This window comes from Salminus brasiliensis, chromosome 14 (assembly GCF_030463535.1).
Source record: "Salminus brasiliensis chromosome 14, fSalBra1.hap2, whole genome shotgun sequence".
Taxonomy (NCBI): domain Eukaryota; kingdom Metazoa; phylum Chordata; class Actinopteri; order Characiformes; family Bryconidae; genus Salminus; species Salminus brasiliensis.
Window position 1 is genome coordinate 224,509 of NC_132891.1, and position 14,391 is coordinate 238,899.

The following is a 14,391-nucleotide window of genomic DNA, read 5'->3' on the forward strand; positions in this document are numbered from 1 at the left end:
GCCTGCCACCTGCATCAGACCAGCTGCCCACCCTCCTGCCGCTGCCACCTGCCTACCGACTATGTTAAAGTTTACATGGCCTCGTGACTATCTGTCACGATCAGTATTACCACCATTACCTCAGAAGAGCAGAGGACCATGGTCTTGGTGGTCCAGTCATTAATAAATAGTTCTGATCAGAGCAGGATGAGTCCCCCTTCCTCCAGCTCTGAGGGAGTTGTCACCTTTATGATTTATTTGGGATGTTTTATGATGTGCTGATCTCCTGTCCTCTTCCTGATCCAGGGAAGTTGGAAAAAGCTCTAAACGAATGAATTTGATGTGATTTATCAGGGTGTCGTCGTCCCCCCAGGCTGCCTTCTCTTGGATGTACATTTTTACTCTGTGTGCTTATTGGCTGCCTGGCCTCATTTATAACACTTTTCTCAAACCTGGTATGTTTTACTAAAACTCTCCAGAGCAGTACGGTCACTTCGCTGACCCATAGAGAGGGATAATGACTGAGGGAAGTCCTGCTCAGCCAGAGAGGCCTTAGAGCTGCACAGTACAGCTACTCCATCAGCCGGCATCAGAGAGCTCCAACCTACAAAGAATCCCCACACTATCACCCCACCTCCTCCTCCCGATGTTCCTATAGCGGAACAGCTGAGGTTTAAGCGATGTCGCGATGTGAAACACTTTATATATATTATGTATAAAACACTGCGTCTGTTCCTGTGTCTGCTCAGAGCTCAGGAAACACATGTAAAATGTTCAGAGAGTGTTTCTGTTATTCTGCATTGCTCAGGCCACACCCTCTCACGGCTCTAACGTGACCACAGCTATTCTGGGAACTGAGCAGCGTACAGTTCAGGAGCTCTGGAGTCCTGGAACAGCGACGTTGCTGCAGCTCTGTTTGTGTTTTGGGAGGTATCAGATTAAAGGCTGTGTAATGCTGTTGAATAATGAGATTTCCTGAAACAGAGCATCCGCTGGATCGCCGTCAGCCGGGCGGCATAATGTGAGAAGGAGAACGCGACCTTTCACTAATCCGCCTGCACCGGGCACACAGAGGTCACAGAGGTCACACGGAGAAACAACCAGCCGTCAAATGTTTGTGAGAAACAGCTGACTGAGAATTCTCCAACATTTAAAGATGATCAGACCCCGTTTACTCCTGCTCACTTCCTGTGACTCGGACTGGACTGGACCCTGATCAGATTTTAAACATGTGCTTTTACTGACAGCATTAGCAGTAGATATAGCTGCTGGAAGTGAGGTGCTAGGGTTCTGCTGTTATTGTAGGGGCGAAGGTTATTTTTGGAACCATGTTCCACTGCGGATCGTGTGCAGTTTAGCCCCACCCATTCAGCCTAAAGCAGTTTAGCCCCACCCATTCAGCCTAAAGCAGTTTAGCCCCACCCATTCAGCCTACAGCAGTTTAGCCCCACCCATTCAGCCTACAGCAGTTTAGCCCCACCCACTGAACTGACATGGCCTGAACTAGCTTATTATTATACTTATGGCCTGTGGAGAAGGAACCACGCCATCCACTCCTACAGCCTGCTCCTGCTGGAACCTGTGAGAACAGCAGTTTAGGTTCTGGATCTACTGAATTTAATCACTGAAGACAGTGATGATGACTCGAACACGCTGGAAAGGGAACCTCAGGATTACGGTCGCTACAGGAATACCCTGATCTTGTGCTGTGTGTGTGTGTGTGTGTGTGTCCGCCAGGGTGGTGGGTAATCTGATGAGGTACAATGAGATTAACCTGCGCTTACTGGATATTGTTGCAGTTTTATCTGTAGTTTTTGAGGAACAGCCGCACGTCGGTTCTGACGACGGTAAGAGAGGCTGAACATCCTGAACTGTGCCATGCAGAGATTACACCACCCGGCTACAGTACAGACACTACTGACGGGGTCTCTACCTTTCACCACTGTCCACAATTTAAACTAACCGTGAGAATCCAGCTCTGAAGTCCAGCTTCCTGATTATTAAAGCAGCTTCACATGCCCAGTATTTTCAGATGCAGCTGCAGGAGAAGGTGGAGATGCTTTAGGATCTAATTCTGAGCTTTTAGACAGAAACCGGCTGCTCCCACTCCCATACCCACTCCTATACCCGCTCCCACTCCCATACCCACTCCCATACCCACTCCTATACCCACTCCTATACCCGCTCCCACTCCCATACCCACTCCTATACCCACTCCCACTCCCATACGCACTACTATACCCACTCCTATACCCACTCCCATACCCACTCCTATTCCCGCTCCCACTCCCATACCCACTCCTATACCCACTCCCACTCCCATACGCACTACTATACCCACTCCTATACCCGCTCCCACTCCCATACGCACTTCTATACCCACTCCCACTCCCATACCCACTCCTATACCTGCTTATACAAACAGGACAAAAGCGTGACACCATGGAAGTGAGTAGAGTAACCATGTAGTAAACATGTGTAACGACCACCGATTGTCCATCAAGCAGTCAGACACAAGGCTCGCTTCCCTCTGTTTATTCTGAAACAGATTTTATAGTGTGTTCATCTTCTCTTGTTTTAGATGGCTGCAGACCACACAAGCGTCCATCTCAGAGCTCTCGCTCATCTGGTGGACGTATAGCAGCAGCAGAGGGACATAGTCTGCAGTGATGTCACAGCAGGAGAAGAAAAGCTCCCTAAAAATAACTGCAACCCTTTTTTTATTAAGACATACATGACTATTTACATTTGTCCTGAACCCTTTTTATACCAAAAATAGAGTCATTCTGGTGAAACTCGATATTTTCTGAACTGTTTAATTGAACTCTGTAACATGTCTGTAGCTGAACCCTGCAGCTGATGTTTCAGGTGTTGGTGTATTTCTGACAGTAGCTCCTTCCCTGTCTCCTCCCCACACTCCTTAACCAGCTGCTCTCTTCACTCTTCATTAAACCTCTCTCTCTCTCTCTCTCTCTTTCTCTCTCTTCTGCCCCTCTGTTCTGCAGACTCAGGCTGTTGCTGTGTTCTTCTTCGGAGGTGTTTTGTCTCTCCGGGTCAGACAGAGTGTGTGTGAGGACGTTCACTGTCAATCACTACACTGTCTGTCTGAAGGAAAGGTGCAGTACGGCAGTTTTACTGTGGAACTCGTGCTCAGTAATGCTGAGTTGTCCCTGGATAAACATTTATTTATTGCTTTATTTATTTCTTTATTTTGTTTGTTTGTTTATTTTTGTAGTTTCTCAACAATCCAACAATCCTGACCTCCTCCACCAGCTATAGGGTGTGTATTAATTCATACAGACACCAATTCCATTTTAATGGGATGTCATAAAAGCTCCTGTAAGTGGAATGTGTAGGTGTCCTTATACTTTTGTCCATTTAATAAGATTAGCATTACAACCATAACTCTAGATCAGGGCTGCTCAATCCTGGTCCTGGAGGTCTACCACCCTGAAGAGTTCAGACCCAACACAGCTGACTCTAATGTCCAGATGCTCCTGAAGGCCTTCAGTATCCGGATCAGGTGTGTTAGATTCAGGGTGGAGCTGAACTCTGCAGGGTGGCAGATCTCCAGGACTCGGACTAAATAGCTGTAAATGTACATTCTTAGCTACATTAAATTATTTTGGAGATGCCCTAAACTGACCCAGTGGATCAGTACTGGCTGTAGTTTAATAGACTGGGTACTGTCTATCAGCCATGGCCTACAGGTTAGAGAAGCTTGGCACCAGAAGGTCACCAGTTCTGTCCCCTGGACCAGCAGTAGGTAGGGGGTAGGGGGTGAAGGAATAGCACTTTCCCCTCCTTCACACAGAATCAGACACCTGAATTAAGAGGTGTCCCAATACTTTTGTCCATATAGTATATCTGCGCTGGTCAGCACATCACCTCATCTTTCATACACACTTCCAACACCAGTGTAGAGCTTTCTACGCTGTTAACACCAGGGACTAGAAGTGGTCCCGGAAAACAGGCCTGAAATCAGTGTTTCGAGTGAAGCAACATGAGGAACGTTTGATTTATGAAGCCCAGCTGACACGACCCTCTGCCTTCAGGTCACAGACATCACACGGACCGGTGTGAAGGAGTGTGTCTCTGTCTGAGAGTGAGCGAGACAGTGATGGACTGATGGACAGAAGAAATGCAGTGATGGAGAAAGCGAAGAAGGTGCTATGATCTTTCCGTTTCTGATGGAGGGGAAAAAGAGGTGGAGCTCGAGTTTCAGCGAAAGATGAGCCAGTTACTGCTGCTAATGAAAGAGTCTTATATAACCGCAGTGGAGAGAGAGAGAGAGAACGCTGTTAAACTGCTGTAGGTTGAATGGGTGGAGCTAAACTGTTGTAGGCTAAATAGGTGGAGCTAAACTGCTGTAGGCTGAATGGGTGGGGCTGAACTGCTGTAGGCTGAGTGGGTGGGGCTGAACTGCAATAGGCTGAGTGGGTGGGGCTGAACTGCAATAGGCTAAGTGGGTGGAGCTTTTTTGTGACATCACCAGAAGAGTAGATTGATCTGATATTTAGAAGGCTGGATGTTTCTGTTCGTCTCTCTTATATTTACACAAAGTGAGGAGTGTAGTTTTCTAGGATCTTCACCTCAGAGAGCAAAGCCTGGGTTTCCTCTCGCTCTTCTCCATCTGGACAATCTGAATCAGTGCTGAATGAAGTGATGACAGGAAGCCCGGTTCTGATCACAGTGTATTACACATCAGCAGTCCAGAGTCCATTACACATATATATGATATATACAGTACTTACACGCCCACTACTGAACACTGAGCACCTTCAGTAACAGTCTGAAGAATTACAGTCAGATCAGCCCACTGAAACACTCGGCCAGGAAATGACCTCACAACCTGGGTCCAAATTCAGACATCAGCATATTCTTCATAATGTGATCTGGAGAGCGGGACAGCTCCTCACTCACGTCTGCTCCAGGACGTCCGTCTGCTGGATTCGTAGTGAATTAAAAACCTCCAGACTCGCTCATCCAGAGATCAGCTACATCAGACTAACCAGGTTTTTTCTGAGGAAACATGATCATGCAAATATTTCTGATAATAATAATGATAACCATTAATTACCACTGTCACCCAGAACACAGACTCTCCAGAGCGGCGGCTTTACAGGAGGAGGAGACCTTCCTAACTTTCAGTGTAGAAGATTTGATTCATGTTTGTCATGATGGAGCATTTCCATTGGTCCATTTATCATGAAGTTCTGATCCAGTATAAAGAACCACGGCCAGATTCACATTATGAAGAAAGGTGAAATCAGCAGAAATGGAGATGTGGGGTTTTGCATGACAGTGACAATATGCTAATTAAACAGCACACCATTATATCATCTGAGACCCTGATTAACCACAGTGTGGTTACTGAGTTAGGTAGTCTGGACCTCAGCAGCTCAGAACTCCTGGTGGAGTGTTTAGTTGCAGTACTCTGACGCTGCTGACGCTGCTGATGCTGCTGCGGCAGGTTGTCTGTCAGTGCTTCACTAAAACATGGAACATCTGGTTTGCCATCGTCCGCCTTCTGTGGTAATGTAAACACAGCACTACAGTACAGGTGTGCATTAGTCCTACCTGTGCTAAGCTGTGCTAAGCTTATGGAGATTTATCCCACTGTACGCCACTGAGACTAGTATTGGGGAAGCCACATCCCCATGCTGACCTCGCACAGCCACAGAGTCTTCCCCAGGGAAAGCTAGGACCTTCTCTGAGGTTCCACAGATTTACAGCTTTATTGAGCAGACAGTCAGACAGACAGACAGTCAGACAGACAGACAGAGTCCGTCAGAATCAGTCAGACAAACAGACAGTCAGACGGTCAGACAGACAGACAGACAGACAGATAGAAAGAAGAGGTGATGTTGGTTAACAGTATGGATACAGGTTTGGACGCTACTGTAATATGAGCTCCACAGCTGGGTGCAGGGGTCTGTGGGAACTCCAGGTGTTGTCGATGTTCTGAGTGACAGACTCCTGAAATGATTCTTTGGCACATTTTACTCTCACTTCATCCTTAATTCCTAAAATGATTTATTAATAATATCCTTAATTCACCCAGATCTAACGGTTGTATTTTTAAACGCTGGGTTGGGTTGGTGGAGGTCCTCAGTGTGTGTGTTTGCTGTTGTGTGGCTGTACATTCATCCATTATTTAGTTATTGTACAAACCAGCATAAACCAGTTGCTACTGGAATGCTAGTCAACCAGCACCAGACCAGCACCAGACCAGTATACACCAGCATAATCCAGTATATACTGTGAACCAGCATCACACCCACAAGAAATTCATGTGTGTGTGTGTGTGTGTGTGTGTGTGTGTGTGTGTGCAGTTGTACATGTTGAACCCAGCCTTAGTTGCCAAATTGATCCAATTGAAGAATTTCTTAATTGAGCATTTTTATCATTCCTTCAATGCAGTAAAGAAACAACAGGTGTGTATTAGTGTGTGCAGGAGTGTATTAGTGTGTGCCGGTGTGTATTAGTGTGTGCCGGTGTGTATTAGTGTGTGCAGGAGTGTATTAGTGTGTGCAGGTGTGTATTAGTGTGTGCAGGAGTGTATTAGTGTGTGCAGGAGTGTATTAGTGTGTGCAGGAGTGTATTAGTGTATGCAGGAGTATATTATGGTGTGCAGGAATGTATTAGTGTGTGCCGGTGTGTATTAGTGTGTGCAGGAGTGTATTAGTGTGTGCAGGAGTGTATTAGTGTGTGCAGGAGTGTATTAGTGTGTGCCGGTGTGTATTAGTGTGTGCAGGAGTGTATTAGTGTGTGCCGGTGTGTATTAGTGTGTGCAGGAGTGTATTAGTGTGTGCAGGAGTGTGTTAGTGTGTGCCGGTGTGTATTAGTGTGTGCAGAAGTGTATTAGTGTGTGCAGGTGTGTATTAGTGTGTGCAGAAGTGTATTAGTGTGTGCAGGTGTGTATTAGTGTGTGCAGAAGTGTATTAGTGTGTGCAGGTGTGTATTAGTGTGTGCAGAAGTGTGTGCAGGAGTGTATTAGTGTGTGCAGAAGTGTGTGCAGGAGTGTATTATGGTGTGCAGGAGTGTTTTAGTGTGTGCAGGAGTGTATTAGTGTGTGCCGGTGTGTATTAGTGTGTGCAGGAGTGTATTAGTGTGTGCCGGTGTGTATTAGTGTTTGCAGGAGTGTATTAGTGTGTGCCGGTGTGTATTAGTGTGTGCAGAAGTGTATTAGTGTGTGCAGGTGTGTATTAGTGTGTGCAGGAGTGTATTAGTGTGTGCAGGTGTGTATTAGTGTGTGCAGAAGTGTGTGCAGGAGTGTATTAGTGTGTGCAGAAGTGTGTGCAGGAGTGTATTATGGTGTGCAGGAGTGTTTTAGTGTGTGCAGGAGTGTAGTAGTGTGTGCAGGTGTGTATTAGTGTGTGCAGTAGTGTAGTAGTGTGTGCAGTAGTGTAGTAGTGTGTGCAGAAGTGTGTGCAGGAGTGTATTAGTGTGTGCAGGAGTGTATTAGTGAGTACAGGAGTGTATTAGTGTGTGCAGGAGTGTATTAGTGTGTGCAGGTGTGTATTAGTGTGTGCAGGTGTGTATTAGTGTGTGCAGGAGTGTATTAGTGTGTGCCGGTGTGTATTAGTGTGTGCAGAAGTGTATTAGTGTGTGCAGGTGTGTATTAGTGTGTGCAGAAGTGTATTAGTGTGTGCAGGTGTGTATTAGTGTGTGCAGAAGTGTATTAGTGTGTGCAGGTGTGTATTAGTGTGTGCAGAAGTGTGTGCAGGAGTGTATTAGTGTGTGCAGAAGTGTGTGCAGGAGTGTATTATGGTGTGCAGGAGTGTATTAGTGTGTGCAGGAGTGTATTAGTGTGTGCCGGTGTGTATTAGTGTGTGCAGGAGTGTATTAGTGTGTGCCGGTGTGTATTAGTGTTTGCAGGAGTGTATTAGTGTGTGCCGGTGTGTATTAGTGTGTGCAGAAGTGTATTAGTGTGTGCAGGTGTGTATTAGTGTGTGCAGGAGTGTATTAGTGTGTGCAGGTGTGTATTAGTGTGTGCAGAAGTGTGTGCAGGAGTGTATTAGTGTGTGCAGAAGTGTGTGCAGGAGTGTATTATGGTGTGCAGGAGTGTTTTAGTGTGTGCAGGAGTGTAGTAGTGTGTGCAGGTGTGTATTAGTGTGTGCAGTAGTGTAGTAGTGTGTGCAGTAGTGTAGTAGTGTGTGCAGAAGTGTGTGCAGGAGTGTATTAGTGTGTGCAGGAGTGTATTAGTTAGTACAGGAGTGTATTAGTGTGTGCAGGAGTGTATTAGTGTGTGCAGGTGTGTATTAGTGTGTGCAGGTGTGTATTAGTGTGTGCAGGAGTGTATTAGTGTGTGCAGGAGTGTATTAGTGAGTACAGGAGTGTATTAGTGTGTGCAGGAGTGTATTAGTGTGTGCAGGTGTGTATTAGTGTGTGCAGGTGTGTATTAGTGTGTGCAGGAGTGTATTAGTGTGTGCAGGTGTGTATTAGTGTGTGCAGGAGTGTATTAGTGTGTGCAGGTGTGTATTAGTGTGTGCAGGAGTGTATTAGTGTGTGCAGGTGTGTATTAGTGTGTGCAGGAGTGTATTAGTGTGTGCAGGAGTGTATTAGTGTGTGCAGGTGTGTATTAGTGTGTGCAGGAGTGTATTAGTGTGTGCAGGTGTGTATTAGTGTGTGCAGGAGTGTATTAGTGTGTGCAGGTGTGTATTAGTGTGTGCAGAAGTGTGTGCAGGAGTGTATTAGTGTGTGCAGAAGTGTGTGCAGGAGTGTATTATGGTGTGCAGGAGTGTTTTAGTGTGTGCAGGAGTGTAGTAGTGTGTGCAGGTGTGTATTAGTGTGTGCAGTAGTGTAGTAGTGTGTGCAGTAGTGTAGTAGTGTGTGCAGAAGTGTGTGCAGGAGTGTATTAGTGTGTGCAGGAGTGTATTAGTGAGTACAGGAGTGTATTAGTGTGTGCAGGAGTGTATTAGTGTGTGCAGGTGTGTATTAGTGTGTGCAGGTGTGTATTAGTGTGTGCAGGAGTGTATTAGTGTGTGCCGGTGTGTATTAGTGTGTGCAGAAGTGTATTAGTGTGTGCAGGTGTGTATTAGTGTGTGCAGAAGTGTATTAGTGTGTGCAGGTGTGTATTAGTGTGTGCAGAAGTGTATTAGTGTGTGCAGGTGTGTATTAGTGTGTGCAGAAGTGTGTGCAGGAGTGTATTAGTGTGTGCAGAAGTGTGTGCAGGAGTGTATTATGGTGTGCAGGAGTGTATTAGTGTGTGCAGGAGTGTATTAGTGTGTGCCGGTGTGTATTAGTGTGTGCAGGAGTGTATTAGTGTGTGCCGGTGTGTATTAGTGTTTGCAGGAGTGTATTAGTGTGTGCCGGTGTGTATTAGTGTGTGCAGAAGTGTATTAGTGTGTGCAGGTGTGTATTAGTGTGTGCAGGAGTGTATTAGTGTGTGCAGGTGTGTATTAGTGTGTGCAGAAGTGTGTGCAGGAGTGTATTAGTGTGTGCAGAAGTGTGTGCAGGAGTGTATTATGGTGTGCAGGAGTGTTTTAGTGTGTGCAGGAGTGTAGTAGTGTGTGCAGGTGTGTATTAGTGTGTGCAGTAGTGTAGTAGTGTGTGCAGTAGTGTAGTAGTGTGTGCAGAAGTGTGTGCAGGAGTGTATTAGTGTGTGCAGGAGTGTATTAGTTAGTACAGGAGTGTATTAGTGTGTGCAGGAGTGTATTAGTGTGTGCAGGTGTGTATTAGTGTGTGCAGGTGTGTATTAGTGTGTGCAGGAGTGTATTAGTGTGTGCAGGAGTGTATTAGTGAGTACAGGAGTGTATTAGTGTGTGCAGGAGTGTATTAGTGTGTGCAGGTGTGTATTAGTGTGTGCAGGTGTGTATTAGTGTGTGCAGGAGTGTATTAGTGTGTGCAGGTGTGTATTAGTGTGTGCAGGAGTGTATTAGTGTGTGCAGGTGTGTATTAGTGTGTGCAGGAGTGTATTAGTGTGTGCAGGTGTGTATTAGTGTGTGCAGGAGTGTATTAGTGTGTGCAGGAGTGTATTAGTGTGTGCAGGTGTGTATTAGTGTGTGCAGGAGTGTATTAGTGTGTGCAGGTGTGTATTAGTGTGTGCAGGTGTGTATTAGTGTGTGCAGGAGTGTATTAGTGTGTGCAGGTGTGTGTGTGTCTGTAGAGGACACTCTCGCACCGTTTGCTGGATAAAGGTCTGCAGTAACAGCCACTTTCAGATCACACAAAGAGACGGTAGTCATAGTAACGGTTTCCTAATCAATGACTAAATACTGGAATAAATACACGTACTAGGTGAGATCTGTTCAGTCCGCTATAAATAAGAAAAGCTTGGACAGCGACGCTCTAAGTGGACCAGTTAGAACCAAAAGAACTCGGTCAGGTTCTGGAGGAGAACCTGCTAAAACTGAACGTTTCACTCAGACTAGTTCTGCCAATCTGCCCGCGGCTCTGGTTGTGAATGACTGATAGAGGCTTTGGGAGCTGCTGGTTTTATGGGATTATGTGATGATTGGTGGTTTAATTCTGAGATTATGAAACACAGACGGGATGATGAGCCTAAAATCTGCTACTCACAAAATCACATTCATTAACTCCAGCTGTCCGGCTCCAACCGTGATCAATAACACTGCTCTGATAAAGCTGCCAATTATGGTTGTATCCACTTCAGTGCTGTATTCAATACCAGTGTATCATCACTGACACAAAAACTCTCTGAAATGACTTTAGATTTAGTTTCAGAGTCATGTTGGAGCGTTTCTATTGGTCTGTTCATCATGAAGCTCTGATACAGTATAAAGAACAGCCACAGATCCACATTCTGAAAGTAAAACAGCAGAAATGGAGATACGGGGTTTCTGAGTGACAGTGAAGAAATGTTAGTGTGTTACTACTGACGGAAAACACTGTACATCCAAAACGCCCCTCACTCTCCGCCCACCTCTCATTAAGTGTATTTCCCTGGGCGCAGCATATCAGAGTGTATATATATATAATACAGAGGTGGGTGGAGAGTGGGTGGTGCTATGGACACACTCACACTCTAATGACTTTTTTCTGAAGAGCTTATAAACTCAGTGTTCAGGGTTCTTTAGTAAAGGTAGTGGTTCCAAAGTTCGGAGATTGTTCAGTTAAATGGCAGCAGGTGCTGAAAAAGCTCCTGAAAAAGAGAACTCTGTAGAACCGAGAACACTTTTACACAGAACTTCAAACTGAATCCAATCTTCTCCTCGGAATCAGAAACCGGATTAAACCCCCTCCTGACAGTCTACACTCTGACACAGTCTGCAAAAGGACCATGAAAGAACCACTGCTGGTTCTCTAGAACGGTTGTAAATACAGCATCCTTTTAGATTCTAAAGAACCTCCTAATGGTCTTCATGAGCACTGAGCCTCAAACCGCCAATTAATAATCGTACTGATGATAATACTGACCGTCAAACAGTTTACACTACCTATCTGAACTGCCTGGGATCTGGACTGTATCCTGGTCAGATTTTAGCCACATGTATTTATACTGGTTAGTCTAATGCGCCTGTGGTTAGTCAGACTGAAATCTGATTGCTGTGTGGGACAGAATATGCAAATCTGCATACAAACATTTATTACTGGATTTTCAGTTGTACTGGGAGGGGTTTGGGTTGTACTGGGAGGGGTTTTAGTTGTACTCGGAGGGGTTTGGGTTGTACTGGGAGGGGTTTTAGTTGTACTGGGAGGGGTTTGGGTTGTACTGGGAGGGGTTTGGGTTGTATTTGGTCGTGTATTTGTTCACTGCTGTATCATGACTCCAATGTGTCTCAGAGCTCCTCCTGAACTGGTCTGAGTGATGGGATTAGTTTTTGGTGTAAATGAGTCCTGGGTTCACACCTGCAGTTTTATGTGGCTCGTCCTGATCCAGATATAACCCTGACACTTAAGCCTTGAGTATTCTTCGTCCAGGTTGCAAACACTGACCATATGTAAAGCTTACACTCTTCAAAATAAAAGTTCTTTAAATAACTCCATTATTGGTTCCATAAAGATCCATAAGAGCTGTGTAAACCTATAAAAGGTTCCTCACACATAAAACATCTCATCACTCACAGAACCCTTATCTGAACAGCGTAACTGGCTTAGTGCCAGTGTTAGTGCCAGTGTTAGTGCCAGTGCTAGTGCCAGTGCTAGTGCCAGTGTTAGCTTGAGAATAAATCTAAAGGTCACACATTTTATCACCTTTGGGCAAAAATATCTTCCATCTGTGCTTTTAAACTTAGTTTGTGAAAGGAAAGTACTGTCAGATCAGTGACAGGCGAAACCTGCTCTTCATACCAAGGACGAACTCTGACGAACGTGAAGCTGAGTGACCCAATGCATTAGTTCACACCTGAGAACAAGGAGTCCACAATCTCTGACGTTGAGTGTTGTACATATGAACCATCAATGTGTAAAACACGTCCTTCTGTCCCGCATGTCCACCCTCACCCTCAGAGTCAACAGCGTCAGTATTTGGATTTGTCGCTCTGCCAGTTCCCATTCACCTTGTTCAGAGATGTGGTGCTGCCATGCTTTGTGGTGGTTCCTGACTTTAGGGCTTGATCAGAAGCCTCAGCAATCGGCTGCTTTTCCTCCTGCTCCGTCTCCCGGTGGTAGAAGTAGTTGAAGTTTGAGACGATGACGGGCACGGGCAGGGCTATGGTCAATACTCCAGCAATGGCACACAACGTGCCGACCATTTTGCCACCCAGAGTGATGGGACACATGTCTCCATAGCCTACTGTAGTCATGGTCACCACAGCCCACCAGAATCCATCAGGGATGCTGACAAACTGAGTGTTGGGCTCATCCACCTCGGCGAAGTAGATGGCGCTGGAGAAGAGGATGACTCCGATGAAGAGGAAAAAGATCAGCAGCCCAAGCTCCCTCATGCTGGCCTTCAGCGTCTGGCCCAGAATCTGCAGGCCTTTGGAGTGACGCGAGAGCTTGAAGATCCGGAAGACCCGCACCAGCCGGATGATTCTCAGTATGGCCAGAGACATGTTCTGTCCAGTGGAGTTGTTGGTTGCAGTCATTGTTTCGGTCACCAAGGTGACGAAATATGGGATGATGGAGATGATGTCGATGATGTTCATGATATTGTTAAAGAACTCGCGTTTGCTTGGGCAGACCAGGAAGCGTACGCAGAGCTCGAAGAAAAACCAGATGATGCAAGCCGTCTCGATGATGAAGAAAGGGTCTGAGAAGGTGGAGGTGATGGTTTTCGGGGTGGCGCTGGGTGGAGAAAGTGAAGCGTAACCCATATCTCTTGTCTGGTTGAAAGGCATTCCTGCAGTGGGAAAGATCTCGGAGTCCTCGCGGAACTCAGGGAGAGTTTCCATGCAGAAGATGACAATGGAGATGACGATCACAAAGATGGAGACCAGCGCGACAGCCCGGGCTGCATTGGAGCTCTCGGGATACTCAAACAGGAGCCAGAACTGCCTGTAGATCTCATTGGTAGGCAGGGGAACCTCCACCTCTTTGATGAAGCCTTCTTCCTCACGGAACTGCTCCATAGCTTCACTTCCCAGCTCGTAGAAAACCATCTCGTCTGCAAAGACGTCCAAAGGGACGTTTGCAGGTCTGCGGATCTTGCCTCCTGACTGGTAGTAGTACAGGATCCCGTCAAAGCTGGGCCGGTTGCGATCAAAGAAGTATTCGTTTCTCATCGGATCGAAGTAGTCCATCCTTTTTAATGGATCTCCCAGCAGAGTGTCAGGAAACTGGTCCAACGTCTTGAGCCGTGTCTCAAAACGAAGGCCGGCAATGTTGATGATGATCTTCTGATCACCGTCATCGAGGCCTCTCTTGTCCACAAACAAATCTTCACAGCATTCTTTGGCCAGTTTGCTGAAGATGGTCTCGCTCTGAGTCCCTTCGCTGTTTAGTAAAAGTTTCCAGTTGGATATCAGGCTTGCGCAACTTGCACGTCCTCTCCGAGTTTGAGGGGGTAAGGTGGGTGATGGTGGCACCCCGAGAGTCTGCTGGCCTTTCTCCTTGTAGGGCGAAATCCTTTGGGTACACATGTGGTTGGTGCCCAGTCCACATTCCGGCATATCTAGCGTCAAGGCTGTCTTCTCATTAGGATAGTCCAGCTCGTCCAGATCGTCCACATTGCTGTTTATATCCTCCAGGTTCTCAAAGTCGACTAAGGCCACGTCCATTCTTCCAGCTTGGACAGTCATCTGACCCTCATCCAAAGAGATTAGACCTCCAACTGGACAAAAGCAGCGGTCTGAATGCTAGATGGGTGTCCGCCACTTAGCTTCAGAGGAACAGTCATCACATTGAGGAAATGCCCAAGCGCAGAGACCTGCGAAATAAAAAAAAAGAGAGAAGAGCATGAACACAAATCTAAATTAGCCCACCTTAGGTTGTTAAAGGCATGTTGGCACACAGGTAAGTGAGTTAACCCAGAAAATGAAGTGTACAGAACATTGTTGGTCAGAA

General features: G+C 46.2%; 1 protein-coding gene across 1 annotated transcript; it reads right to left on the reverse strand.

Annotated features, from left to right (window-relative positions):
• Positions 1–12,404: 12,404 nt before the first annotated feature.
• Positions 12,405–14,126, reverse strand: kcna10a (potassium voltage-gated channel, shaker-related subfamily, member 10a). The gene has a single exon (XM_072696554.1). The coding sequence runs from the start codon at positions 14,124–14,126 to the stop codon at positions 12,405–12,407; it is 1,722 nt and encodes a 573-aa protein (XP_072552655.1).
• Between the last annotated feature and the right edge of the window lie 265 nt (positions 14,127–14,391).